Source organism: Phalangium opilio, unplaced genomic scaffold, assembly GCF_054372755.1.
Source record: "Phalangium opilio isolate 3A_F unplaced genomic scaffold, DU_Popi_V2 ptg000017l_1, whole genome shotgun sequence".
Lineage (NCBI taxonomy): Eukaryota > Metazoa > Arthropoda > Arachnida > Opiliones > Phalangiidae > Phalangium > Phalangium opilio.
Window position 1 is genome coordinate 2,533,410 of NW_028324151.1, and position 27,702 is coordinate 2,561,111.

Consider the following 27,702-nt stretch of genomic DNA (forward strand, 5'->3'; position numbering starts at 1 on the left):
TAAAGTATTAAAAATATGGTAAGTAACACCAGGAATAACTCGAATGGAGAAGGAATGAATAATAGACTTAGGCGGACTTTCACGTGACGAAGGGGCGTGTCTTATATTAACCAATGAAACCGAGGTAAACGTGATACGTAGTTTTCACAGAAAATTCCCATTAGCAACGTCAAAACGTGTACTTAACAGAGAAATTCAGGTATTTTAACATTTTTCCTAAGACATCATCGAAAAGAGTTATTCATTCTAGCACATTCATTCCTTCTCCTTTCAAATAAACACATTTCTGGTAACACTAAGATTTAACACTGTCACGTGACATCATTAATAAAGGTGTTCCGACCCTAGTGTATCTTCCTTAAGCGAAAAGTTGAAACTGGTCTCTTCTTTTTTTTTATGGAAAGATATACTCCATAGTTTGAGAATCGACATTAGAAATTCAATTGGTGGAAAAAAACATTAATCAAAACAGATTTATAAGAATTAGAGGGCGCTGTGCCGTTTGGTGTGTCCTTTTGAGATATTAATGTATCGAGGGGTGAGACTTCGGGGTGGGGGATTTAGGGTTCTTGGAGCGTTTTATGCCGGGCACGTCTCGCGCCTTTCGGGCGGGAAAATTAACCGCGCGTCAAAGTCGGTGTATCTTTAACAGTTCCGACCATGTCATTATGACGCTTTCTGGCGGGCAGGTGCGAAAATAAGAGCCACCCGACGACAAGAATGTTAAATACGAGACCCCCTTTTTTATTATTATTACTCTTAAGAGTGACGTTCGCATTAAGTTTCAAATTTATATTAAATCTATAAGTTCAACAGGTATGTTCCATAAGTTTGTCACTGGTAACTTAGAAACTGGAGCTTGTCATGAAGTGAATGAGGTAGGTCATAGATTCAGGGTAAAGCGAGGGACGCCTGGTGAGGCGCTGTCAAATTTGGGCTTAGTAATGCAGATTAATAGGACCTAGATGGAATGGTCCTGCAAAATTAATTAACCACTGAGTATAGGATTACAATTCTCACTTCCGTCGTTCTCACTCGAACAAGCTCGAGCTGTATGCAACTCTCTAGCATTACGAAGATTGAGCACAGATTTATTTAATTCAGTGATCTGAACGGGGACCATTTCAGGACGTTTTAAGGTTGAATCTTCTCACCTTTTTTCGATGCCATTTACCACCGATCAAATACTTTTCTATCTGATTAAATACGCTGTAGATAAGGGGTGGGATAAGATTGGAGAGAATCAGAAGGAAGGAAAAAAGGCAACAATTTCAACACTTATTTAGAAGAAATTTAAATTTCGTTCTGATACCTGATAACGAGATACCGACCCCGTACGTACATCTACGGAATTATAATTTCTTCCCTTCAAATTGTTTTGTTAATATTTAGGTATAAAGAGATGAAGAGACGCGTCTAGATGTCAAGTTTTAAACATCATACGTGGATTGCCTGTGAAATAATTTTGTAAATATTTTTTTCACAACAAAATCAAGTCTCATACAGTATAATTATTGTAAAGGAAACGTAAATGGCGCCCCCTGTATCTTACAAATAGAAGTTAGTTCACATACACACAAATACAATAAGCCTCTTCGATGTAAAAATGGAGGTATCGGGACCCAAGGGGGTTGAGCCATTGCCATCCGTCTCTGCGCACCCTCTATTGCGCAGGCGCCCAAAAGATCGGTCCATGGAAGGAAAAGTTTTCTTTCATCTATGTTACATCGAAGAAGCTTATGGCGCTGAGCGGCGGCAGCACTTAACAATCTCCTACCGAAAGGTAAGGTCGTGTGCAACTGCAAGGTACACTTGGAGACCTTGATTGCATCATTCCCGCTCCATTTTACTTCATTTCATCCTGAAAGAATCGTCTGCTACAGAAGTATATGGAACTTATGGAAGTGGAACAACTTGCATTTGTTTATAAGTAACTAGCGCTAGATTAGGACGATGGCAGTTGTTTAAACTCAGTTTAAAATGTCTACAAAGTAACAACAAATTTAATCGTGTTCGATATTTCTACGTAATAAGGGAGAGTTTCCCACAGCGTCAAACTAAGAACCGTAATTAATGCAAGTTTAATTACTCTGTATCATTAACTCTCCGATCCCATATAGAGAGAGACCCGTCTAGGGATGATTTTTTTTAACCGCGGTATTTTTTGGGGAATTTAATGGAAAATAAAATACAGAAGCTAACAAATAACAAACGCATTATAGAGGCCAGCTAGCTTCTACTCTGTATTTAATTAATAATAAAAATATTAATTAGAAGACACCTTTGGACTTGCCCAAGTGTATAATTAATCACAATAAATTATATACGAGTCGATTATATTACAATCTAATTGCATAAATAATAAGATGATACTACAGTCTAAGCTATTAGAATGTTAATTACTATTTTAATCGTCATTAATTAAATTATATTAAGTTTAAACTAATAATTATATCTTATTTATGCCTTGCTTGACAAGTAACTATAGTATTTTTGGGAGTCGTACGATCACAAAATGTTCAATTTTTGAAAGTAATATTTTGAAATACGTCTTATAGCGAGCCAGTTCAATTCAGTTACATTTTTAACTTAGGAGCTTTTTAGATGACATTAATCTAATTAAACGAACAGGCCCATTCGTTTTAACAGGGCAGGGCTTAAATTATTCAAATCCAAATTTTAGATACATATTTTCCGATTTGCCATAATCGGTCTCTTTCAAATTATACGAGGCGACCGGCTAACTTTATTTTTAATTAAATCACAAAGACAACCTTAGGCTAATTGGATTTAAAACTTACGGTGCGATCAATCGTCTTAAAGTAATCATATCTTGGAGGAACTAAAAAAGGAGGCATTAAAAAACCAATTACATTTAGTTTTCGGATATGTCAATGAAACGTGAAGTTTTTCAATAGGGAATTGGCTTTTCGATAAGAAAATTAAATTTTAGATTGAAAAAAGGTTTTTTTTGTGTAAAAACTATGTTAATCATTTAAAATATTAACATGGTTATTTTTTCATCCAACTTTGGAGGGTCATAACTCTGGTTCTATTAGAGATACGAGGATGTCCTTTGAGTATGTTATAGTCCTATTTCTCCTCTTTCCAACGATACTAATTACTTGGGGTTTCAACAATCAGGGCTCGAGTAATTAAGCAAAACGTTCATTAACGTTCTATCCATAGGGTTAACATAGTTTTTCTTTTTAGAGGGCCATAACTCATGGTTCTATAAGAGATACAGGAATATATTTAACATATATGTGTAAAAGCACGCTTGCAAATCCCTGTTTAAGTGCACCAAGGTCGGATTATCAAAGGATATAGACTGTGTTGGTACCTGAGGGAAGGAAGAAAATCAAAAACCAAATTGCAAATTTGCAATTTACGAGATAGGCTAATTTTTGTGAACTAGCTATGTAGCAAAAGGTATTAAGGGGCAGCCTCCACATTACGCATAAAATTGAATAAAAATTCAACGGCTCAAAAATATGAAAGAAAAATTACGTTTTGACACGGGCCCCAGGGCGAAAATACCATTATTGGCCATGATTTTCTTGGTACTTGACGAGCAACGGGGTTTAGCCTTCCACCGAACACGTTGCGCGTGCGTGTAAGGTATTTTTCAAAGGTGGATTACCTGTAAAAATGATTGGTGGCGAAAAGGTCTATCCGGAGACAGAAGGCGCAGGTGCGAATAATACGGTAATAATATTAAATAGGGAAAAATTATCGGACAGGAAGAAAAAATGGATGAGTGATATTTAGCGTTATTAATATTTTGATGGACATTTTTCTAAAGTTTGGGGCGGAGTCTATGAGAGTACCCTAATCCTAATCAATTTTGTAGCAACTTATAGGCGACAACTACGTGAAAACTAAAGGGAAAATAAAACTCGCTTCAAGCGAATTTCAAAGCTCTGCCTGATTTCATTCAAATTCAAAGCAATTTTGTATTTAATCTGGATTTCAAAGTTATATTCTTACTTTTCACTTCATTTGAAAATTTTTTCTCTATCATACCTCCTGATTTCATAGCTAGTTCTCGGTACGATTTCTCCTGATTTCAAAGCTAGGTCTCTACATTATTTCTCCTGATTTCAAAGCTAGCTCTACATGATTTCTCCTGATTTCAAAGCTAGGTCTCTACATTATTTCTCCTGAATTCAAAGCTAGCTCTACATGATTTCTCCTGATTTCAAAGCTAGGTCTCTACATTATTTCTCCTGATTTCAAAGCTAGCTCTCTATATATGATTTCAAATTATTTCAAACCTATCTCTCTGTATTATTTAAAAGTTATTTTCAGACTCGCTTGCTTGGAATTCCCCTGACTTCTCTACTTATAACATTTCACCTTCTCTTAACAAAAACCAAAAGAATTTTGCGCTCCAAAATATATTTAACGCCTGGTCTGCACGCGAGCCTTAATTCAAAGTTGTTTTTTTTTTTTTAACAAATTTTATTTTAAAATGAATTTGTTCGGCGCGTCGCGTTGTTCAGGGGGTTGATAACTTTTAATTTATCTATCTGGTTCAGCCCACTGATTTTCGCTATAGCTGACACGACGGCCGACTCCTTTGTGTGAGAAAATTGCGCGCGGCCAATTTTTAAAAAGGCGAGCAAAATTTATGGACTACATTAAAAAAGAAAAAAAAAAGAACTTGACGTATAAATTTCTTAGGAGGTAATTCCTACAATTTTGAAATAAATCATAAATTAATTGCGCTTAAAAAGGAAATAATATACCAAAAAATTACCTTGACTTAATTAAATTACGAATTCGAGGCTAAGCCTAATTAGAAATAATTATTAATTACTACCAGGTGTGCCAAGCAAACACCGACGTAACGTGTTTAACGGTACGAATTAAAACAGGGGCTCGTGTCCTAACTATAAGGAAGGAATATAAATAAATCCTTAATTTATATTTTAATTAGTTTAATAAAAAATAGAAGCTCGTAAACTATATTTAAATACGATAATTAAAATAATATATTTTAATTAATAAAAATTCCATAATAAACAACTTTGAAAGTAGGTCTATAAATGATAATAATTTATCAAAATATCTACGGAGTTTTAGCAACTTTCATGGTCGCCATTTTCCAATATGGCCGCTAATAAAAGCTTTCTTAGTAAGTATTTAAGCATGTAGCATTTAAGACTATCAATTAATTCCCCTTCAAAATACCCCCTCATATTCGTCTCACACAACCATTTAAAAATCCATTTCAAGATAAAAATAAAAAATAAACAATTATCTTGTTAATACTAATGTAAAAAATACGTGTTGGGCAAAACTCTCTCCGTCTCCATCTCTTTCTCTTTCAACTTTTCAATTAATTTAATAACAAGTTTAAAAGAGTCTAAAACGGAAAAGGGTAATTATTAACACGACCCCCCCCCCCCCCATTCCCCCCTCCTTTTCAATCCCGATCTGAACAAATTATCTATTAAAAACTGAATTACCCCATTAGAGTCGTATATAATCTGGCCTAACACCTTTAGCAGATATTTTTAGCGGAATAAAAAGGACCAAGGCTTAATTACTAGTTAGACATTTCCGACTTTAGTGTAGGCCTACTTCGAGTGGTTTTCTTCGCGCCTTGCTTTTTGCACCAAACTGGTAATTAGGCATAGGAGATTGCCGGTTCACGACTTTTAAGTTTTGCAATTTCTGTCGCACCCTAAAGCGATTACAATCATTCTTTTTTTAAATGCTTAAGTCTAGATGACCGCTCCCATTTCGAAAACAAGTTATTGATTTTTAATACGTAAAGAAGGTAAATACTCCATCGTAAGTGTGCCACTAACAAACAACAACTTTCCGTTTCAAACCGATATAGTTTAAACTAACTAGCCCATCTGGAGTTCAAAAGGTAATCTAACCTTACATAAACTAAAACTCCACATAAACAAAATTCGAATGGTCAGCTGGTGACCTTTTGAACTCTATAGAGGCTAGTTTAAACTGATGGTTAGAAAGAGAAAGGTTAGATTTGGTTAGTTAATCTTAGTTCAATCTTGATCACTTATCGTTTAGTTATGTTCCTTATGATGGAAGTTTCACGTGATGAACCGTGAAAAAATTTATGAATATTATGATTTCGTCAAAACCACGTGGCTCGACTTAATTATATTCCCGTAATAATAATTAATCCCGAGGCGGGTCATTTCAAATTAAATTTTATGTCCAGTTCCTAGTCGTACCATAAAACATACAGTGACCTCTGACCTGCTTGCTTTGGGTTAGGTTTAATTTCCAACGTAACTATACAACAGACCTAGGTTACCAATAAAAAAAAAACCAGACCTTCAAAATATTTAACATTCAAACCAGTTTGATATCAATCTACAATTGAAGACTCTCCATCTCTAACGGTAAGGTAGTTTGGTACCCCTTAACACCAGAAAAAATTAGACAACTCCTTGTCCGACACCGTACTTCTGCTTCCATCCCCGTAAAATCTTTGACAATCAAATATCAAATTCGCGTTTCTGAATCCTGACGTGTAGTGGACAGATAAGGAGGTATCGAGGCCCCCTAAATAGTGCCCTAGTCAAAGGGGAATAGCGGTCTAGGACCCTATTATTTAGATCTGTCGCGAGTGGTGCAAGACGCGACCTTACACAACAAAATAACCATCCATTCGCGACAAGCCAGACATGAAAGGTATTTGTTTTCTTCAAGGTCTCGTCTAAATAAAAAATTGCGGAGAGACATGCGCGATGCACGTGTTGGTTTCGCGCGTGCATCTTCTAAGGTAGGCCTAAGCAAGGGAGAAGAAACAAGACGGCCCAAGGGCTCGTAATAGTAGCCACATCGAACGAGTGAATAGCCCCTCTATACCCTACCCTAAAGAGTGGATAACCCCTCTCTACCTTACCCTGTGAATAGCGTTTAGTTGTCAATGTAAACAAACGAGCATAAAAAAATTTCTCGAACCGGGAGCCTTCCGCGTGTGAAGCGCGTGAGATAACCCCTACACAGCAGATACACATACCAGATGGCATCGTTTGACTGAATCTTATGCGAATTAAAAACTAACTTTAAAAAAATAACTTCCGTACCTTCATTAGACTAGACTTTATTGGGTACTGACCATCGTTAACGATTCATCTTGCAGGCACTATCATTCAATGCCGCTACCAACTGCGCCACGATACACGATGATGTACTCTCTTTGAACTAATTTAGTTGTCAATTTAAACAAACGAACATAAAAGCATATCTCCGCACCCACGTGGTCTCGAACCCGGGGCCTTCCGTTTGTTAAGCGGGTGGGATAACCACTACACAGCAGATACATATACATGACGGCATCGTTTGACTAAATCTTATGTGAATTAAAAACTAACTAAAAAAACCTTTTGTGTGTGAGCACTATCTTCATAACACAAGACTTCATTGGGTAATGACCATATTCGAAGATTAATCTTTCAGGCACCAGCATTCAATGGCGCTACCAACAGCGCCATGATACACGCTGCTGAAAACTATTTGAGCTAATTTAGTTGTCAATTTGAACTAGAAAGCTTAAAAAACTTCGGCGCACCTACGCGGTATCGAACCCGGGTCTCTCCGGATTTGGGGCGGATGAGACAACCACTCCTCAAGAAAAAAAGGTACCGACCCCATATGGGATACCGACCTAATGAGGTACCGACCCCAATTGGGATACCGACCTCTTGAGGTACCGACCCTAATTGGGATACCGACCCCAATTGGGATATCGACCTCTTGAGGTACCGACCCTAATTGGGATACCGACCCCAATTGGGATACCGACCCTAATTGGGATACCGCCCCAATTGGGATACCGACCCCAATTGGGATACCGACCTCTGAACTCTCTTTGAGCTAATTTAGTTGTCAATTTTAACAAACGAGCAAAAAAGAATTTCTCCGCACCCACGAGGTCTCGAACCCGGGTCCTTCCGAATGTAAAGCGGATGCGATGACCACTACACAACAAATACATATTTAAATACAAATCGTTTGACTAAATCTTATTTGAATTAAAAACAAACTAAAAAAAACCAACTGCGCCACGAAGTCACGATGCTGATCTCCTATTTGAGCTAATTTAGTTGTCAATTTAAACTACCGAGCATAAAAAACTTCGACGCACCTACGTGGTTTCGAACCCGGGTCTATTCGGGTGTGAATCGGACGAGATAACCACTACACAGAAGATACATAACCAAGTGGGCATCTTTTACCTAAATTTTATTTTAAATAAAAGCTAACCATAAAAAAATAACTTCGGTATCTGAGCACGGACCACTTTAGACACGACTTCACCGAGTACTGATCCACTGGGGGATACTGACCACTTCGAGTACTGATCCACTGAGGGATACTGACCACTTCGAGTACTGATCCACTGAGGGATACTGACCACTTCGAAGATTGATCTTTTTCGGTACTGGCATTCAGTGGCGCTACCAACTGCGCCACGATACACGATGTTGAACCCTGTTTGAGCTAATTTAGTTGTCAATTTAAACTAACGAGTATAAAAGAAATTCCTCCGCACCCACGTGGTCTCGAACCCGGGGCCTTCCGCTTGTGAAGCCGGTGAGATAACCACTACACAGCAGATACATATACATGAAGGCATCGTTTGACTAAATCTTATGTGAATTAAAAACTAACTATAAAAAAACTTCTGTGTGTGAGCACTATCTTAATTCTACAGGGCCGGTAGGCCCTTGTAGATATGACTTGATACCGTTTTGTAACGTTAAAGTAATATTCACCCGCTTTTGCTAATTTCCAATGGAGATTAACATAGGTTTTTCGTGATTTTTCCCCACCGATAACTTAAAAACTACAGCGAAGATACTTTTCGGAAATATCTTAAATTAACAATTAAGTATTCAGGGTGTGCTATCAGCCAGTTTGATCAAAACAATTAAGTCTAAGTATGTTAATTTTAGTTAATTACAGAAGTACGGCGTTGACCATCGTGATTGGACATAATAATTAGCTAGATCTCTTGGAAAACTCAGTGTTATTACGTATCTGTAGTGTGGTGGTTATCACGTCCGCTTCACACACGGAATGTCCCAGGTTCGAGCCCAGGTGGATACATGTTTTAACCATCGTGATTGGGCGCTTGAATTAGCTAGATCTCTTGGAAAACTCAGTATTACCACGTATCTATGGTGTAGTGGTTATCACGTCCGCTTCACACACGGAATGTCCCAGGTTCGAGCCCAGGTGGATACATGTTTTAACCATCGTGATTGGACATAATAATTAGTTAGATCAATCTGCGTCATTTGACTAAATCTTACTTGAATTAAATACTAACTATAAAAAAATAACTTCGGTATCTGTGCACTGACTTCATTAGATACGACTTCATCGGGTACTGGCCGCTTTCGGTGCTGATCCCACTTGGGATACTGGTCGGTGCTGATCCCACTTGGGATACTGGTCGGTGCTGATCCCACTTGGGATACTGGTCGGTGCTGATCCCACTTGGGATACTGGTCGGTGCTGATCCCACTTGGGATACTGGCCGCTTTCGGTGCTGATCCCACTAGAGATACTTACCGCTTAGGCGGCTGATCCCACTTGGGATACTGACCGATTTGGGTATTGACCATCTTCGAAGATTGATCTTTTGAGCACTGGCACTCAACGGCGCTACCAACTGCGCCATGATACACGTTGTTGAACCCTCTCTGAGCAAATTTAGTTGTGAATTTAAACTAACGAGCTTAAAAGAATTTCTCCGCACCCACGGGGTCTCGAACCCGGGCCCTTTCGCGTGTCAGGCCTATGAGATAACCGCTATACTACCGACACATGTACAATACTGCATCGTTTGACTAAATCTTATCTGAATTAAAAACTATCTAAAAAATAACTTCGGGTACTGATCCTCTGTGAGATACTGACCATCTTTGAATATTAATCTTTGAAGCTCCGTCATTCAACGCCGCTACCAACTGCGCCATGATACACGAAGATGAACCCTCTCTGAGCTAATTTAGTTGTGAATTTAAACTAACGAGATTAAAAATACTTCTCCGCACCCACGGGGTCTCGAACCCGGGCCCTTCCGGGTGTGAAGCGGATGAGATAACCGCTATACAACAAATACGTATGCAATTGGCCATATGTCTAATCAGCGCCACTAGCGGATGGTCTGAGAACTACTCCCATAGAGATTAGGTATATTTAAGAGGGTTTGCAGAATTTCCGCCAGGTGGCTCGAACGCCGCGCCATCTGACGGAAATTCTGCAAACCCGCTTAAATATACCTACGACTCTATGGGAGTAGTTTTCAGCCCATCCGCTGGTGGCGCTGATTAGACATATGGCCAATTCTGCATCGTTTGACTAAACCTTATCTGAATTAAAAACTAACTAAAAAAACTTCAGGTACTGACACTCTGAGGCAAACTGACCATCTTTGAATATTGATCTTTGTGGCATCGTAATTAAACGGCGCTACTTACTGCGCCACGACACACGGTGTTCAATCCTCTTTAAGCTTATTTAGTTGTGAATTTAAACTAACGAGCTTAAAAGAGCTGCTCCGCACCAACGTGGCTTCGAACCCGGGGCCTTCCGAGTGTGAAGCGGATGAGATAACCGCTATACAACACAAGCACATACAATTCTGCATCGTTTGACTAAATCTTATTTGAATAAAAAACTAACTAAAAAATAACTTCGGTATCTGAGCACGGACTTCATAATACATTGCTTCATCGGGCACTGACCATCTTCGAAGATTGATCATTTAAGTACCGGCACTCAACGGCGCTACCAACTAAGCCATGATACACGGTGTTGAACATTCTTTGAGCTAATTTGTTTGTGAATTTAAACTAACGAGCATAAAAAAATTCATCCAACCCGCGTGGTCTCGAATCCGGTCCCTTCTAGGTGTGAAGCGGATGAGATAACCGCTATACAACAAATATATATACAATTCTGCATCATTTGACTAAATCTTATCTGAATAAAAACTAACTATAAAAAGTAACTACTTTTACTGATCCTCTGTGGGATACTGACCATCTTTGAATATTGATCTTTGAAGCTCCGTCATTCAACGCCGCTACCAACTGCGCCATGATACACGGTGTTAAAGCCGCTTTGAGGTAATTTAGTTGTGAATTTAAACTATCGAGCTTAAAAGAACTTCTCCGCACTCACGAGGACTCGAACCCGGGCCCTTCCGGGTGTGAAGCGGGTGAGATAACCGCTACACTACTTATACACATACCAATCTGCGTCATTTGACTAAACCTTACTTGAATTAAATACTAACTATAAAAAAATAAATTCGGTATCTGTGCACTGACTTCATTAGACACGACTTCATCGGGTACTGGCCGCTTTCGGTGCTGATCCCACTTGGGATACTGGTCGGTGCTGATCGCACTTGGGATACTGGTCGGTGCTGATCCCACTTGGGATACTGGTCCATGCTGATCCCACTTGGGATACTGGTCGGTGCTGATCCCACTTGGGATACTGGTCGGTGCTGATTCCACTTGGGATACTGGTCGGTGCTGATCCCACTTGGGATACTGGTCGGTGCTGATCCCACTTGGGATACTGGCCGGTGCTGATCCCACTTGGGATACTGGCCGCTTTCGGTGCTGATCCCACTAGAGATACTTACCGCTTAGGCGGCTGATCCCACTTGGGATACTGACCGATTTGGGTATTGACCATCTTCGAAGATTGATCTTTTGAGCACTGGCACTCAACGGCGCTACCAACTGCGCCATGATACACGTTGTTGAACCCTCTCTGAGCAAATTTAGTTGTGAATTTAAACTAACGAGCTTAAAAGAATTTCTCCGCACCCACGGGGTCTCGAACCCGGGCCCTTTCGCGTGTGAAGCGGATGAGATAACCGCTATACAACACAAGCACATACAATTCTGCCTCGTTTGACTAAATCTTATTTGAATAAAAAACTAAATAAAAAAATAACTTCGGAATCTGAGCAAAATTCAAAAGTATCCGACCCCACAGATTAAGAGGTACCCCACCCCACATCACCCCGACATTTTAGAGATAAAAATAAATGATAAAAAACTCGGGGTTTTAATCAAGTCTCTATGGTTGAGTGATAGAATGCTTGTCTACTACGCCAGGGACCCGGGTTCGATTCCCGGGTCTGACCTGAAAAAAATCTTAATTAAAATTAAATCTCTAACCGAGCCCAGTAACACCTATGGGTGGGTTGTGGTAATATAAAGTTCCTTTTAAAGGGCTCCTTCGGACCCTTAGACACATGGCCCCGCGGATTTCCATCCCCTCTTCATAGACGATCTTCCTCAACAAGCTCCCTCTCTCTGGCTAGGTAGGGGGGGTTCGGAAATCCGAAGGAGCCCTTTAAGCTAAAATCTGACGATAACGAAGCGACAACCCCGGCCACTACTACTACGACGGCTCGGGTCAAACTAAGAGCCTATCGTATACTACGATATGGCTAAAAAACAGTTTGTTGTTTTGTTCATCGTGCGCATGGCTATAAAACGCTATAAATCCCCAACTTTCTCGAAGGAGGACTACTTTTTATAAGAATTACACGAAGACACTGTACACAAGTATACGACGTCGAGAAACGCGGCGCGGGGTCAATATTCGACCTTAGCCGCTATATATTTCAAGACGTATTGGGATGGTTACGTTCATATTATAAACTGGGTTCAGGTACCCAGTATTTTTGGGCATAAGAATGAATAGTTTTGCCAGTTGCGTGTGGTTTATGATACTGTAGTCAAGACAGTAGTTACAGGGATATCATGAACGACAAAACAATTGGTGTTAATGGTATAATGAAGCCAACTTACGTCGAACGTAAAATTCATAAATTAATAGAGGTATATTGGTCACAACATTCTTAAGTAATTTCTAACTGCCTTGAACCCGTCAAATGTGAACTCGTCCTTAGAGACGACTGATCGAGGAAACTCGCACACAAAATTATTCGAAATTGAAAGGTTATCCAACCGGAATCTCTTTACCGATAGAAAATGGTGGGTCACGTGAGTGGGGTCCCCCCTTCACGTGAAGAAATACGCGATCGAGAAAAGTTCAAGGGTGAACAACAAGCGACCGACCGCGAAACGGGCTGGGACACCTGCAAGATTTTTTTATAAAGTAAACAAAATAACACCGCCCTGGCCAGACCAGACTATGAGCCATCTAAGGAGCCTGGCTCTGTTGTTTGGGTGAGCTCTGGGAAAACGGGGCCTTTAAACCCCAGAAAGGGTGCACTGCATGCAAGGGTGATTGAAACAGGTCCAGTATTTTTGAAGGCATGCATTTAACCGTTTTGGCGTGTAGGACCGCAAGATGAGATCTTTTCTTCGACCATACGTTTATTCATAATATTTTTTAGAGGGTTATAGGTTGGTGTTAGAGGTTACAAAGGGAGGACATAACCAGTTATACGCTGTTTCCTAACCCCATCTGTCGCGGCCGTTATGTGGATGGATAGTCATGCTGGGACACCGTTATAAATATTTTTAAAGGGCTTACCATTACCAGTTCTGGTATCCATGGCATTCCTGTTGAGGTCTATGGTTGAACTCTTTGTTGTTGTTGGTCAAATGAAGATGATATTGTGGTCATTATCTGTCAAAGTTTGTTGACTTCCTCACCTGGAAAATTAATAAATTACTTAAAATGAATAATTAAAATAATAAAACCCACTCATTGATCTTCTCCTACACATAATTCAATAAGTAACATAACATATACCCTTAAATCTTAATACAATGTGAAAAAAATTCCAAATCGCCAGTCGTAATTCTTTCTGTAATTACCAAGGAAAGTGGGTAGTAAATTTGAATGTCAAGAACCGGGGGACACAAAAAGATGTTACGATGGTAGATAGAAAGATTTCTTTGTGAATAATATAGTATATTTTGTACCTTTGAATATTCAAGACTCGGTCTGTAACTCTGTATATTAGCTACAATTACAATGATAATAATAAAAACTGTACGAAAAAAGAAATGGTTATTGCTTTTTCGTGAAGATAATCTACATGTAACATCGCAGTAGCGACCAAGAAGCCGCCGTGGGCGAATCAAACGTAACGAAATGATATTCAAAAAAATAAGAAATGAATTTAAAGCTAGCTACCTATAAAACGAGGGGATGGGCATTTATACCCATAAAACGAACTTTCTTCATTTTTCAATACATCAACATACGATATTTCGTTACAAATATCCGACACCTCGATGTAAGACCCTGAGCTAGCTGGTAGACTTTATTTTTATTACACTATTTTCTATTGTGAATTTCTATAAATTTTCTCTTTTAGATTAAGGTCCGGGGTAGGTATTTTTTCACGCGCCATTTCGTTTGTAAATTCATGTTGCCAGGAGCTTAGCCTTTTACAGTATAACTAGCACGTGCGTTTGAAAAACATTGTATAACTTATCAAAGGTAATGGCGAATCGGCTCTTGAAACGTTTCGAAAAGGTCTACCATAAATGTGGCTGGTAGCAAGCTAACGTTCAGCCGATTTTGACAAGGGATGATTAGATCACCCCCCCCCCCTCCTTTTTATAGCCGTCACCGAAAAAAAACTTAATAGGTAACGTGACGTTATCCCTGTAATTTTGAAGCTAGACCGCAAAAATTCGACGCCAAATATAAAATAGATTTTAATACCTAAAGACGAAATATAAATCGACTAAATTGCCGTTAATTTATAGATACCGAGATTTACAAGTTTCCCTCCCCCCGGACTAACGTGTTACGGGCCCTGTTTCTTAGTGTGAAGTTACCCCTCCTACTTGAAATGTTCAAAAATGAGATTTTAAACTTGATGTTATGTTCACACTAAGTTAATTTCCAGTTCCCTACGTAAAACATATTTGTTTCTAGAGGTCACAAAGGTCAGAGTGACCAGTCCCAAAGAAAATGGACTATAAAATGGAAACCGATTTCATTTACTAACTTATCAATTATCTATGACGCTTTTAATCAAACCAAGAATAACATAGAAGAACGATTTGGCTGACGTCACATTATTCACGGAAAAAGATCGCTGAAATTGTCTCAGCTGTTCTAGATTTTTTTATCTGTCGCTAAAGATAAACTATTCGGTTGGAGGCACAAAACGGTTTGGCAATGTTTCCTTACCACGTGTGTTATCTTTTAAGACCGCGTGTTCATTTTGTCTTTTGAAAGAGCAAAATTTGTAATAAATACAGCCCGGCTAGCTCAGTCGGTAGAGCACGAGACTCTTAATCTCGGGGTCGTGGGTTCGAGCCCCACGTTGGGCGCTAGGAATATTTTTAAAATACTCTGTTAATAATTTAAAATAGTTTGAAAAACATTGTTCAAGAAAATTAATGCACTTGAATTAATTTTAAGTGCCTTGCTAGATTAATTCTTACTTTCTTGGCTAATTATAATTATTTTTCTAATCACAATTATATTTAATTTCTTAGTTAATGAGTTAAGTTAAAAATAATGTCTATAACCCACCGATTAAGAGTCTCGTGCTCTACCGACTGAGCTAGCCGGGCTTGTAAACCTCATTACCTTTTGAATTCCGGTAATTGTCCTATTTATGACAGTAATCTAGAGTAATTACTGCACGGGATAATTTTAAAAATTATGCCTAGCGCCCAACGTGGGGCTCGAACCCACGACCCCGAGATTAAGAGTCTCGTGCTCTACCGACTGAGCTAGCCGGGCTTGTAAAGCCGTCTTACCAATTGAATTCCGGTAATTGTCCTATTTATGACAGTAATCTAGAGTAATTACTGTACGGGCTAATCCTAAAAATGATGTCTAGCGCCCAACGTGGGGCTCGAACCCACGACCCCGAGATTAAGAGTCTCGTGCTCTACCGACTGAGCTAGCCGGGCTTGAAAATTGTTGTATCGAAACAAGTAAAATATTCAGATAACCTAATTTAAGAATAGATATAAGCAAGAAACGTGAAACGCCTGATTACTCCTTTTCAAAATAAAGAGCCATCCAACGGCCTCTGACGTCCCAAGTGAGAGCTTCAGCCCGGCTAGCTCAGTCGGTAGAGCACGAGACTCTTAATCTCGGGGTCGTGGGTTCGAGCCCCACGTTGGGCGCTAGACACTATTTTTAAAATTAAAGCATTGTTAATAAAATTGTAAATAAGTTAATAGTATTTCAATAACAAGAATTCAACAAGAGCCAAGACCTTATTAACAAGGTGATAAAGACATAGTATACTTTTTCTTGGGAAAAAGCTACCTAATAATTTGGAGAATAAAATTGCCTACACGTGATGAGTTTATTTTTAACACACGTGACGTCACAAACGGACTATTTAAATATAACTCAGTATAATTAAAGGCCTTCAAATTTTAAACTTGTACAAATTAAAAATCTATTATCAGCCCGGATATCTTTATATTTAGAGATAAGTATAAGGGTTGTTTAAACAGATAAACGGACCTCATTAAATAACTTCAAAATCCGGAAAAAAAAATTAATAACTTACTGGGAGGTCTGTCTTAATCATTATGATCAAAGAATGAAAACTAACTAATGATTCGGAATTTTAATTTAATTCTGGCGTTAAATTCTAATATAGATTACTAATTACGTTTATTCTATATAATGTCGAAATATGACAGGTGGAGGGGTACAAATTAAGGTCGCCACAAAAATATATTAAGGGAAAAAAAACGATACTTTTGTCATAAATTGAATTAAATACGACCAAAAAAAACCCGGCTTACTTACGGGTGGTCTAAGATTTTTGCATAAAAATCAAATTTTTTCGAAATCCCGAACCTTGGTGGTTAGAAAATGTTCAATGTATACCATACGCATTGGGAATGTAAGAGATACAGTAGCAAGGAAATATGTTTATAAAATGAGTTTATCTTCAAAAATATATACTTCACGTGAGGCCTTGTGGTTTATAAACGTATCTAATTAGGGTTTATTATACCGTTTGCAAATATTTTATTTTTTTGCAAATAAACTAAAAATGCTCCTCGATTTAAAATAATGATAATAGACATTCGAGAGAACTTATTTAGGGTAGGGTTTTAAAATTAGTTTAGTTATTACTACCTTCGCTCTGTAATTACTTAATCATTTATTCAAATTGTAATAAATAAACATAATAAGATATTTTTAGAATAATATTATTATTATTTATGCCAAGCCGAATATGGTAATTTACTTTGATTTAAATTGTAATAAAAAAAAGAATTAAATAAACGTAATATACCCAAATTATTCTTATTTTTAACAATAACAAATAAATCGACGTTGCTTGAAAAGATGGATGTGTAAGAAGTTGATAATCGATTGTCTCAATTCAGCTAAAATCGCCTTGGTTTTTCTTTACTCAATCACTATTGGAAGCACGTGCACTCGTGACTGGGCCTCGTGTCACGAAGTCACGCGCACTATTTAAAAAAAAGCCGCCAAAAAAACACGCGGGAAATTAATCGATAATAAATATTCCTTCAATTTAAAATAAAATAGTTTAAGAAAGAAATTTTTGGAATGTACACGCCTTAGTGTTAGTTATCAGTTTCAATGGAAATACGGTATTTACATACGTCGAAGTATGAGTTATCGGCTGGCTATAGTAGTTCAGCACCCATATGACAATATTATCAATAATATATCTTTCATGATGTACTACTTATGCCCCACCCACTCCGCTAGCACCATTCAAACAAGATTCGATCAGCATCTGTTAAGCCTTGGTGCCAGAAAGTGATGTTTTCGACGCCAGGTATCGCTTTCCCTCAATTTTCTCTGCTCCACCAATCAGCGATCAACTTTAATATTACGTTATCTTTCAAGAAAATAGTTCAACTTAACAATAGAACATATTTTTATGGAGATTATCAGAGACATCGTAGTGCAAAGTGCAAACCCGCCAACTGTAATTCGGTTTGCCCACGTACTCGGTTATAGTATCCATCCGCGAGTTTTACCTAATTCACCCGCTCAAAATTGCGTAGCTTCGAAAATTTTAGTTCGGAAAGAAGATTATTAACATTAATTGCCCAAAATGGGGTCCATTTTACGCTTTAAAGTACTATTAATTAAAAACTACGGGGCCCATCGTTGGCTACAACCTAGATAATATTTTTAAAAGGCATTATTTGAACGCGAGCAAAGGGGATGTAAGAAACGATGAACAAATTAACAATTAATCAAATGAAAAAATTGGTAGGCGTTAACGAAAAAATAGTTAATGGGAGGAGATGATGGGACAAAAAACGCACTTTTTTTTTCTTTGGAGGTAAACCCAGAATTATTATTTAAAAAAAAAAAAGATGTAGCGATTAAAAGTTTAATTAATGTTTTAGGCAATAAGGACTCTCTCCAATTTTTAACGTTATTAATTGCAGGTAGTCCCATGGATATACTGAATGATATGTATAAGAACCTACACAATGTTTCAATAAGGGCAGACCAAAAAATATTTGTGATTCTGATATCTATTGGTGGTTAGAAGTCGAGGTCAACTTACAAAGGACTGACGCGTTAGAACACGATGCCTGCAACCACCGCTAGTTGGTATATCTTTTGGGAAATTAAGAGAAGGCGAGATAAAATGGAAAATTAATGAAAAACCATTAATTTTGCTATGGCTTGTTAGAGGTATTTGTATTATTTAAGATATTTTTTTTTGCAGGCGGCTGGCGCATCGACCATCGATCTCTAAGCCTAATCGAAGGATACTCCCCTTATATCTTTAAATAAAAAATGCCCTGACAGCCTCTATTAGGGATTAAATGATAATTTAAAGACTTTAAAAGAAAGTTTGCGGGGTCGAACCCAGAAATAATTAAAAATGGAAAATATTTATTAAAACGTTAATTTATAATAAAGGCCTTTGCGCCTCGCTCGCGCCAATTATACGAAATTGTTTTAAACTTTATTGAAACTCTGTGTGATATTGTTTTAAAATTATGCCTACTACCAAGAACAAATAGAACTTAACGGAAAGTGAGCTAGTAGAGGGGAAAACTGTCGTTTGAATTCAAGTCAAACGGGAGCACGTGGACAAACCGAAATCTAATCTATGATAATCTTCACGAAGCAAAAATATCATTTCAAACGCATTCCATGATCAATTGAGCCTCAAAAGGGAAACTAGAGCGCTGATTGGTCGACCAAAGAAGGTAACTGGTCACTACAGAGGCTGTCATTAACCTACAATACTACTTTGTACTATTTCTATACTTCATGGCAAGTTTTGTTTAAACTTTTGACATGCGAGAAACCAATCTGAGGTTCTACAATTTCTTTATTCTCACCGCTGAAACTTGGGTATACAGAATTGTCTATATCATCCCCCAAGACGTTAATTGGGCCTCTTAACGACACTTCAACTATCAGAACACCTCAGAACGCGGTCCACGAACGATATTTTGAACTGCAATTGAATTTCTTCGTGTGAGGTTTTAGGCTACGGTATTATCAACACCAAGGATAAATTTCTGGCTTTCGCTAAGTTGCCAAGTTCTTAATCGACTTTTAATTACGATCATATTTAATTCTATCACGGACCTCCAATCTTTATATTGATTTAGTGAAAATTCCTTGAAAAAAAAAAGAAAATAAACTATACCTAATAATTAAAAAATAAATGTGTTGAAATGTGATTTTTCATTTCAAAATAAGATTATGGGGAATTAATTTAAGTTACGCCTCAAAATTAAAATTATTAATTGGCTGATTAGTATTTTAATAGAGGTCGAATTAGTTGGGTTTGTTATTTTCGTTAAAATTTTAAGCGACACAAGTATTATCCAAAGACTACAGAAATTTCTGGGGCAAGTCTTTTTTAAATAAATATTCAATTAAATTTCAGGGTTTTTAGTAAAAATTCGTGGAAATTTATGGGTTCTTAGTGAAAACTTATGAAAAATTCACTGTTTTTAGTAAAAATTAATGAAAAATTCACGGTTTTTAGTATAAATTTCATGAAAATCTCAGAGTTTTTAGCAAAAATTCATGAAAATTTCAGGGTTTTTAGTAAAAATCGTGGATATTAATTATATCTAAGGTGTTAAAAGAACGTACACTGCTAAAATAATTATCTAATGTATAATTAACCCAATTACTTACACCTATACTTCATAAATCACCTTAACGAGAAGTTTGTCAAGCCATACGAGATGAAATTGATACAAAATTCAAAGCTAGAACTTAGAAGTAATAATTTTCTTCGTAAATATGGGTGTTGTAACAACTTGGGTTTTGTATTCCACCGGTAGCGCCGATATTCGATATTTATCAATTTAATCATTTAAAATTCAATCGTAACTCAAGGTTCCCATCGATCTACAACGTTCTAGATTCTCTTCTTCAATATAAATTCAATACCTTAATTGAACCGCTAACGGCAAAGTGCATTAATTAATATTTAGGGACCCCATATACTAAACATATACAACCAACCATCTGTTTGCAAAAAAAGACCGAAATTTGGGCACATTTTTCAAGAAAACACATCAATATTTGAAAAAATAACCAACCTATAATTATATGTGTTGTTTATAGAGAGTAACACGGAAAGTAGGACCTCCCTTGATAATTTTTTTTTTAAATTATCTTTAATTTTCTTGGATAAATATTAGTAGAATAATTTTTTATAGAAGTATATTTCTTTTAACTTTGTCAAACATTTAAGTTTAATTTTTATAGTTAAAATTAATTAATAGATTAATTATATACTTTATAAGCTATGATGTGTCTTCAAGAGGCACGCGTTATTGTGACCCAATTAAAAAAAGGCCCTAAAACTGAATAAATCACATTTATTTAACACAACGACGAAAGAGCCTGGAGCATTTGATTTGTACTAGTTTCTTTCTTACGACGTTTAACCTTACGTATTAGTACGCCTCAGTATACACTGTATATCAAAATTAAACCGAATTTAATATAAAAATAAACCGCGTTATGAATAAAAATAGATATTAATAATTTATTTTTAATTTGGTTTTCCGATTGAAATTTATTTTAATATTAAATAAATCTAATGTCAAGCATCAAAAATAATCAACATCAAGGTTACATGTAGTATGATATAGGCGTATGCAATTTTATAATATTATAAAATACGCCTAATTTTGAAAATTTAATGACAGTTAAGTGTTGAAAATATTAAAATTCTTGCAAAGTAAAATAACCAGGCAGCTTAGGCAGGTGTTAAAATTCGTGTTAACCTTTTGAAACGTCGATGGAATAAAAAAATAGTGGCTCTATTATATTATCGACTTTGATTTGTTAAATTTATAAAAAAAATTCGTGGACGTGTTACAACAAATCGAAAACCTGTGTTTCTAACAAAAGGTCTTATAGTCCCACCCCGTCTCTCTCGTGGCCCGAAACAAATTACAAGTTAATCATTAGTCTAGGTATTTTTACGATGGATGATCTGTTAGCAACATTTATTATAGTATCTATCTATTTAAAATAGATTTGAAATTTTGGCCCAAGGGTGCGTGAAAGCCTTTGGCATAACCAACCATATTAATTTTAGGTTGTCTAAAAATTAGTTTCGCATTTTTTTTATTGATAATGAATTCTTAGTGGATTTTTTTATATTATCATTTTTTACTAATGTTTTATGAACGTTAGGGGCCAGTTTCACGCGTATCCTTCATTGGTTAAGAATTATATCGGAAAAATGATAACTATTACTAGGAGCATTGATACAATTTACACCAGGAGGCCAAGATGTATTATTACGCAAGTACTCTGGTAAACCGAATTACATTTAGGCCTAATCATAATATAATCTTCACTTTCGGTTAAGGTTGCCTTTGGTACTACTGTGGGCATAGTATGAACAAGACTTTCTGTTTCATACCTCCGTGGCACGGGTAAGATAAAAACTTTGAAAAATATTTTAGCGCCATCTATACATAACCGAAATATATTTAAAAGATTATAATTTTAAATGTCATAAACCCCATTTATGTTGAAATAAAATCCTATATTTTTATCCACAGTTTCCTCACTGCATTAATTAGAGATTTAAATATAATTAAATTAAATTAAAACCAGTTTAGTTCAAAAGATGGCCGCTTGAGGGCAGCAGCGTCCCATTCCCTCAAATCGCCCGACTTATTCAAATATGCGCTCAAATCGTTCCGACGCGTTCAAACAGGCCCATCAATGGTATCAATGAAGAGTCAGTGACTCAGTATGTTAATACTTCATTAGTTTATTAATTTTTACTCTCTTATTTTTAAAACCAATCCAAACACAAAGTTTAGTGTCCGATAGGGCCATATAGTATCTTAATTGCCTGTCATACTTCTAAATTTCCTTTTAAAAAAATTGTTTTTTCGTGAGAAAGTAAATGATAAAAACACCCTAAAAAGTATCTCATCACTCATAGTCTTATAAGTTATTTATCTTGGCAGATAAGAAATATAGCGAAAGAAGAAGAGATTATACGCGGTATCTCTCTCGGTCTGCCCCCACTTGTTGTTGGAATTCGAGTCCCTGCTTCTTCTATTAGCGCCGCTGCATCTGTTTACTTTTCCCACACACATCAAGGATGCAGGGAACTGGCAACACGTGTAAAGGAATGACGTACGCCCCCTCCGCCCACCCCATCTCATCATCTTCATCCCCCACCATCTCTTTATCTAAATTTTTTACAATCCCGACCCCCGGTCCCCACTCCCCAGCTCGCATACTTGAACCAAGGAAGATCAAGTAAGGGAAGAATAGAAGAAGTGACATGCTCTTCACGAAACGTAGCAGGTCACGTGTCTATTTTTCTGCCTTAGTTTTAACTGCGCATGATCAGAGCGCAATACGAAATCAGTGGCAGACTCCAGAGGTAGAATTGTCGTCTGCCTCAGAGTCAGTACGATCACGATGCGTCAGAAAGGTGCGCAGTAGAACATTGGCACCGACGACGCAAGACTTTTATGCGACCAAACTTTCCTTGCTTGATCTTCCTTGTTTAAACAAGGGGTGCGATTATTTTCATACTTTTATTTATTCCATGCCATCATAAACTCAAGTGGGTGACGATGACGCTTCCCCCCTTGTTCTGACGCGTCCACCCCTTGTCACGTGACCTTTCCCTTAATATTATTCTAGATACTGCGCACTAAAAGCAAAAATTTCTTAAAATAAAAGCGGTGCCAAATTCAGCAATCAACTTACGCAATTAAAACCACATCAAAATTCGCCACTTATATTAGAAAATATCGATTTATCTTGATGTAGAAATTCAACCATCGATATATTGAAACATTTTTGCAAAAAACAAGTAGACCTAGTACTCAATCGATATATATCGAAAGAAATAAATTAACCTACTAACCTGTATCTTCGTAATTATACTAATTAGATCTCGAATTACAATCGCCCTTGACTCCTAATTGACATTGAAAAATAATGTCTGTAAAAGAGAAAATAAAATTGATAATTATTATAATTTGTATAAATTTTTGTTTAATCATCAAATTTAAAGATTCCTAGTACTATTTCTAACTGAAAAAGAAGAACTTGTTTTTTTTTTTTGCTTCAGTTCTTTTTTAAAAGGGAAATAAGCTAGCAGGCACTTTTTTATCAGCGGCAGACGAATGCCGCCAACTACCAACACCCACTCAAGTTTCTCACGACCTTTAAGGTCTCCCTTAACAAAAAATAAGAACTGATATTAATCCATGACTGATGTTAAAACTCGGTATTCTCCCTTAATGTTAAACCTATGGGTTCAAATTTCAAAAGTAGTTTCTTGATTTGAGTAACTGGGCTTAAAATTATTTTCTAACATTAGGCTTAAGAAATAATATGATATGATTAGGCTTAACTGTTAACTACAGTATAGGCTTAATTATTATTAAGTTCAAAAAATAATTCAATTGTTTAAAATCTTAAAAATTGAGAAAATTTTTTATTCTCTGATTTTTTTCTTGTGAAAGTTTTTTCTTTTTCGTTTTTTATCAAAAATGACTTTTTGAAATAAATTATATCTCTTGAGACGTTAATTAAAAACGTCTTGTATATTTACAAGTATTATCACAGCATATATATAATGTTTAAAATTGGTTTTACAAAATTATATTCTTTTTTTTTCTTCCCATTACGTTTATACATTATTTAAAACGTTATTAAAATGAGGGAAATATTTTCATGAACACAAAAATTAATTAAAGATATTAATCAATTTAATAAACAGGAACAAGATTGATAGAAATTTGGCGAGTTTTCATAAAGTTTTCTTTATTTTTTACTTTTCCACGAATATATCGTTAGAAAAGTATTGTAACGAGCCATTACGGCTGGCTGGTTTTGGTAAAATAGTTCAGGTACGTTAGACAAAAATGCGATGAAACGATAGTCGTGATGAAATTTAAAAAAGTTCGATGTGTGGTATAGTTCAATGTGTCTCTACATTTACCAAGGTCTCCAAACTGATTCAGCCGCAACTGGTACGGGTGAAATTGGTTCAAAGACTGGCTGAACTTGATAAGGCATTGTCAAGGTCAAAGGCGAAGATGGGCTAGGGCTTGAACGGTCACTCGCGGCCGGACTTAGGATACCGGACGATCCCAAAACGTTAACCGGACATCTCTGCTTCATGGAATGAGTGATAACGCTTGTGGTATTGGATTGAGTCATTGGCGTTTCCCGTTTAGGCGGCAATAAAAAAGCGATTTCGCCGGACGGCAAACGTGTGGCGACGAATTGAAGTCCGTTATTACGTTGGTGATGGAGTTCGTTCGGTACTTGTACGTGAACGGGTTTCATCTCGATTGGTTTAGAGGTGGTGGTGTTAATAGTTGGCGTCGCAGTTTGATGAGGGTTTGGCGACGATACTGGTGACGGAGGTTGTCCGTAAAAACTCGGGGTTGGCGCCAATGAGGTTAAACAATTGGATAAGTGACCCAAAAGTCGCGACCTCAAGGCATCATCGGCTCGTTCTCTGTTTAAGTAACGGCTAACTTCGGCGGCGCATTCTCCGAAACCGGCGCGAAATTTTCCAATCGTGTCTGGATCTGGGATGTTATTTTGTTGCAGACGTTGTTGTCTTTGCAATTGTTGCAAATGTTTGACGGTCATTTCGAGAATATCAGCTTTCTCTAATTTAGAATGTCTGGCATTCTATAAAGAATAAAAGAAAAAGAAAAGGCATAAGTCATACGATAATAAAAGTAACTACACAATGGTAACGTAATAACCTAACACGTGTTTCACCAACTCGAGTACCCCACTAATTACCACCACCACGAATAAAGTATAATGGGCAGGTGGAGCGTTTCAATACACGCGATTAAATTTTTTTACTACACGTCCTTTCTCCGAGCCCGGGTGTGTAGGGGAGCTTAAAAAAATCCTCCCTTCCTTGAAGGAATTTGGGCGCACGCCGCAGCTGTCAGCCACTGGCTCGGCTTCGGATCGTGGGAACGTCGGAGAAAACATGCTTCCACAGATTCGTTCCGCCAAATTTATACGCTTAACCCCCCCCTCTCCGCACTCCACCTAGCCCTGGTTTCTAGTTCGCCCTCGGGGCAAGCAAGGATCCCTTTCCTGGTTGCACCAGCCGCGGATCGCTATACACCGCTCCATTGAATAGAATCTGACTTCCCCTCACGTTCCCGTACAAGTCTAGTGTAACCCCGTGGCTAGGAAAGAATCATCCACGCGTGACTGGTAACGTGTGCGCAATGAGTTCGTGCACTACGCCGCCCTAATTTTAGTATTTTTTTCCTAAATATGATTTTTCACTGATTTGACTTCCTAGCTTTGCATTGGCATTTGACACTATACGGGAAAAGCTAAATGTTCCCTAACAACAATATTCCAACATTTAAATGATACTTACATCTTTCTTAAGAGCATCTAAGATCAAGTTCTTCAATTCAGCGAGGCTGTTATTAATACGAGCCCTTCTCCGTTTTTCCATAATTGGTTTGGTACTCTATTAAAAATAAAATGAATTCAATATTAGAAACTGAACTCCAATAATTTAATTAAAATTAAAAGCTAGTAAATTAATCATATTTAAATTAAATATAAAAACGAAACCTACCCTTCGGAGTTCACTGGCTTTGGTGGGTGTCCTTTCAGCAGGCATGTTTGTTTGTTTATTTATTTGTCGAAATAATTAGTCCAAAATGTGAAGTTCACGAGCACACGTGACGATATACGTTTTGTGATGAACTCGCGTTAGTTTATCAAGAGTGTATATTTAGGAGCTAGTTTCTCTACGATGCGAGATCGAGAATGAAGCGAGATCAGCTTCCTCTCGGTCCTTTTATGCATCTCGGTTGAGGGAGGGTAACGTTTCTTTCCCCCTCTTTTCCTCTTTACAATAATTCCACGAGAAAAGGGTAGGGAGAGAGCGAGAGAGAGAGGGATTGAAAAAAAAAAAAACCACCCAAACACCCCTCGTTAACGGTGCGCAGTCCGCCGCACGAGCTGTCGACTGGAAAGTGGGGGTCGAAATGACGGAACGCGTATCGCCATCATACCGTAACTATCGCAAAGAGCGCCGTAGGGTGGTGGGTAAAGCGTGCCCCCTTCTTACGAGCATAGAATATAATAATAATAAAAAAAGAACGGGCATGCTTCGGGCTATAAACGAAAAATACAAACGGCGCGAGACCCGTGGGAACGCGTTCCGAAACGCGCTCTCAGACGACTCCCCAGCCAATGGAATCCGAGAGCCCACGCTTAAAGAGCAACGGGGGGAAAGGTTGTTAATAACGCCAACCATGGTAAAAAGAAGGGGGGGGAGGGTTAGAAAAAAAAGTTAAAGAGAAAAACACCCGCGGGGTGAAAGGCGCAATGGTAGGAGGGGGGGGCGATTTAAATACGGTGTACGTACGGTGCTGGCGCGCGCCTGCTCTTTGGCGATTGGCCGATTGGAATTCCGGCACACGAACGCCCGAGGTAGATTACTTAACCCCCCTGTTCCCTGTTTAAGACTTTAAGACGGGGTGGGGGGTCGGCACCGTCGAAAAGGGCATGGGAACCAACTCTCCCGATAGATCTTAAAAAGCATTAAGAAAGGCAGGCACGCGGGTTTATCGAAGGAGAAAACGGGAGGGGGGTAGCCATTACCGACGACGGTGCCGCCGCCGCTTCTCTTTTCAAAATATGCGCCAAGACATCTGCTTACGAGCGCGAGAGAGAAGCAAAAAGGGAGGGGGTGGGAAGGCAAGGGGGGTTAAGATTTTTGGCGTCTGCTCCCGCTACGCCATAGTGGATTTAAGGTAGGGTAAGGGGGAGAGGAGTAGAGAAGGTTGAGAAGGAAAAGAAAAATTATGAAAGGACTTGAACCACGTGCCGAGATATAAAGAAAAAAAAACCCCAAGTAAAAATTGAGAGTCGGTAGGCGGAGTTTTCCCACACTTCGAGATGAGCGTCTCCAGGCATTTGGCTCGCGGAGGGATTGGAGAGAGAGAGGGGGGTTACTTTTTTGATATGGAAGTATTCTCAGTATACTTCTGATAAGCACGATCCCCCCTCCTTTCATCAAGGACGCGTTATAAGTATGGAGTTATCCCTGGCTCGAGTCTATGGGAATCGTAAGCATCGCGCCAGTTTTCCGGTTAAGTTGGTGTGTATGTTCGTCTACGCTTATCTCTTGAGTCTTGCCTTGGCGCGCGGTACATTTCTTGTGGAAGCTACCCTAATCTTTGGAAGACCTTTTATTATTATTATTTTTTTTATACTATA

At 37.9% G+C, this 27,702-nt stretch overlaps 1 protein-coding gene, 2 long non-coding RNA genes and 5 other non-coding genes across 8 annotated transcripts in view; 3 read left to right on the forward strand and 5 right to left on the reverse strand.

The window, feature by feature from the left end:
* Positions 1–27,702, reverse strand: part of LOC149702440 (uncharacterized) — a 100,465-nt gene that overhangs the window by 10,681 nt on the left and 62,082 nt on the right. The window contains exons 5-6 of the long non-coding RNA XR_016381737.1: positions 23,336–23,413; positions 13,534–13,655 (exon numbers count right to left, since the gene is read on the reverse strand). This is a non-coding gene — a long non-coding RNA (uncharacterized LOC149702440). The remainder of the gene's footprint in view (positions 1–13,533; positions 13,656–23,335; positions 23,414–27,702) is intronic.
* Positions 381–4,906, reverse strand: LOC149702441 (uncharacterized). The gene is made up of 2 exons (XR_016381738.1): positions 1,155–4,906; positions 381–1,064 (listed from the first exon to the last, which is right to left on the reverse strand). It is a non-coding gene; the product is annotated as an uncharacterized LOC149702441 (long non-coding RNA).
* TRNAV-CAC (transfer RNA valine (anticodon CAC)) lies at positions 9,168–9,240 on the forward strand. Its single transcript has one exon. It is a non-coding gene; the product is annotated as a tRNA-Val (tRNA).
* Positions 15,224–15,296, forward strand: TRNAK-CUU (transfer RNA lysine (anticodon CUU)). Its single transcript has one exon. It is a non-coding gene; the product is annotated as a tRNA-Lys (tRNA).
* Positions 15,642–15,714, reverse strand: TRNAK-CUU (transfer RNA lysine (anticodon CUU)). The gene has a single exon. It is a non-coding gene; the product is annotated as a tRNA-Lys (tRNA).
* On the reverse strand, positions 15,815–15,887 carry TRNAK-CUU (transfer RNA lysine (anticodon CUU)). The gene has a single exon. It is a non-coding gene; the product is annotated as a tRNA-Lys (tRNA).
* TRNAK-CUU (transfer RNA lysine (anticodon CUU)) lies at positions 16,034–16,106 on the forward strand. Its single transcript has one exon. It is a non-coding gene; the product is annotated as a tRNA-Lys (tRNA).
* Positions 23,880–26,331, reverse strand: LOC149702447 (transcription factor HES-4-A-like). The gene is made up of 3 exons (XM_089866262.1): positions 26,051–26,331; positions 25,844–25,939; positions 23,880–25,122 (listed from the first exon to the last, which is right to left on the reverse strand). The coding sequence occupies exons 1-3, from the start codon at positions 26,093–26,095 to the stop codon at positions 24,415–24,417; spliced, it is 849 nt and encodes a 282-aa protein (XP_089722388.1). The 5' UTR covers positions 26,096–26,331; the 3' UTR covers positions 23,880–24,414.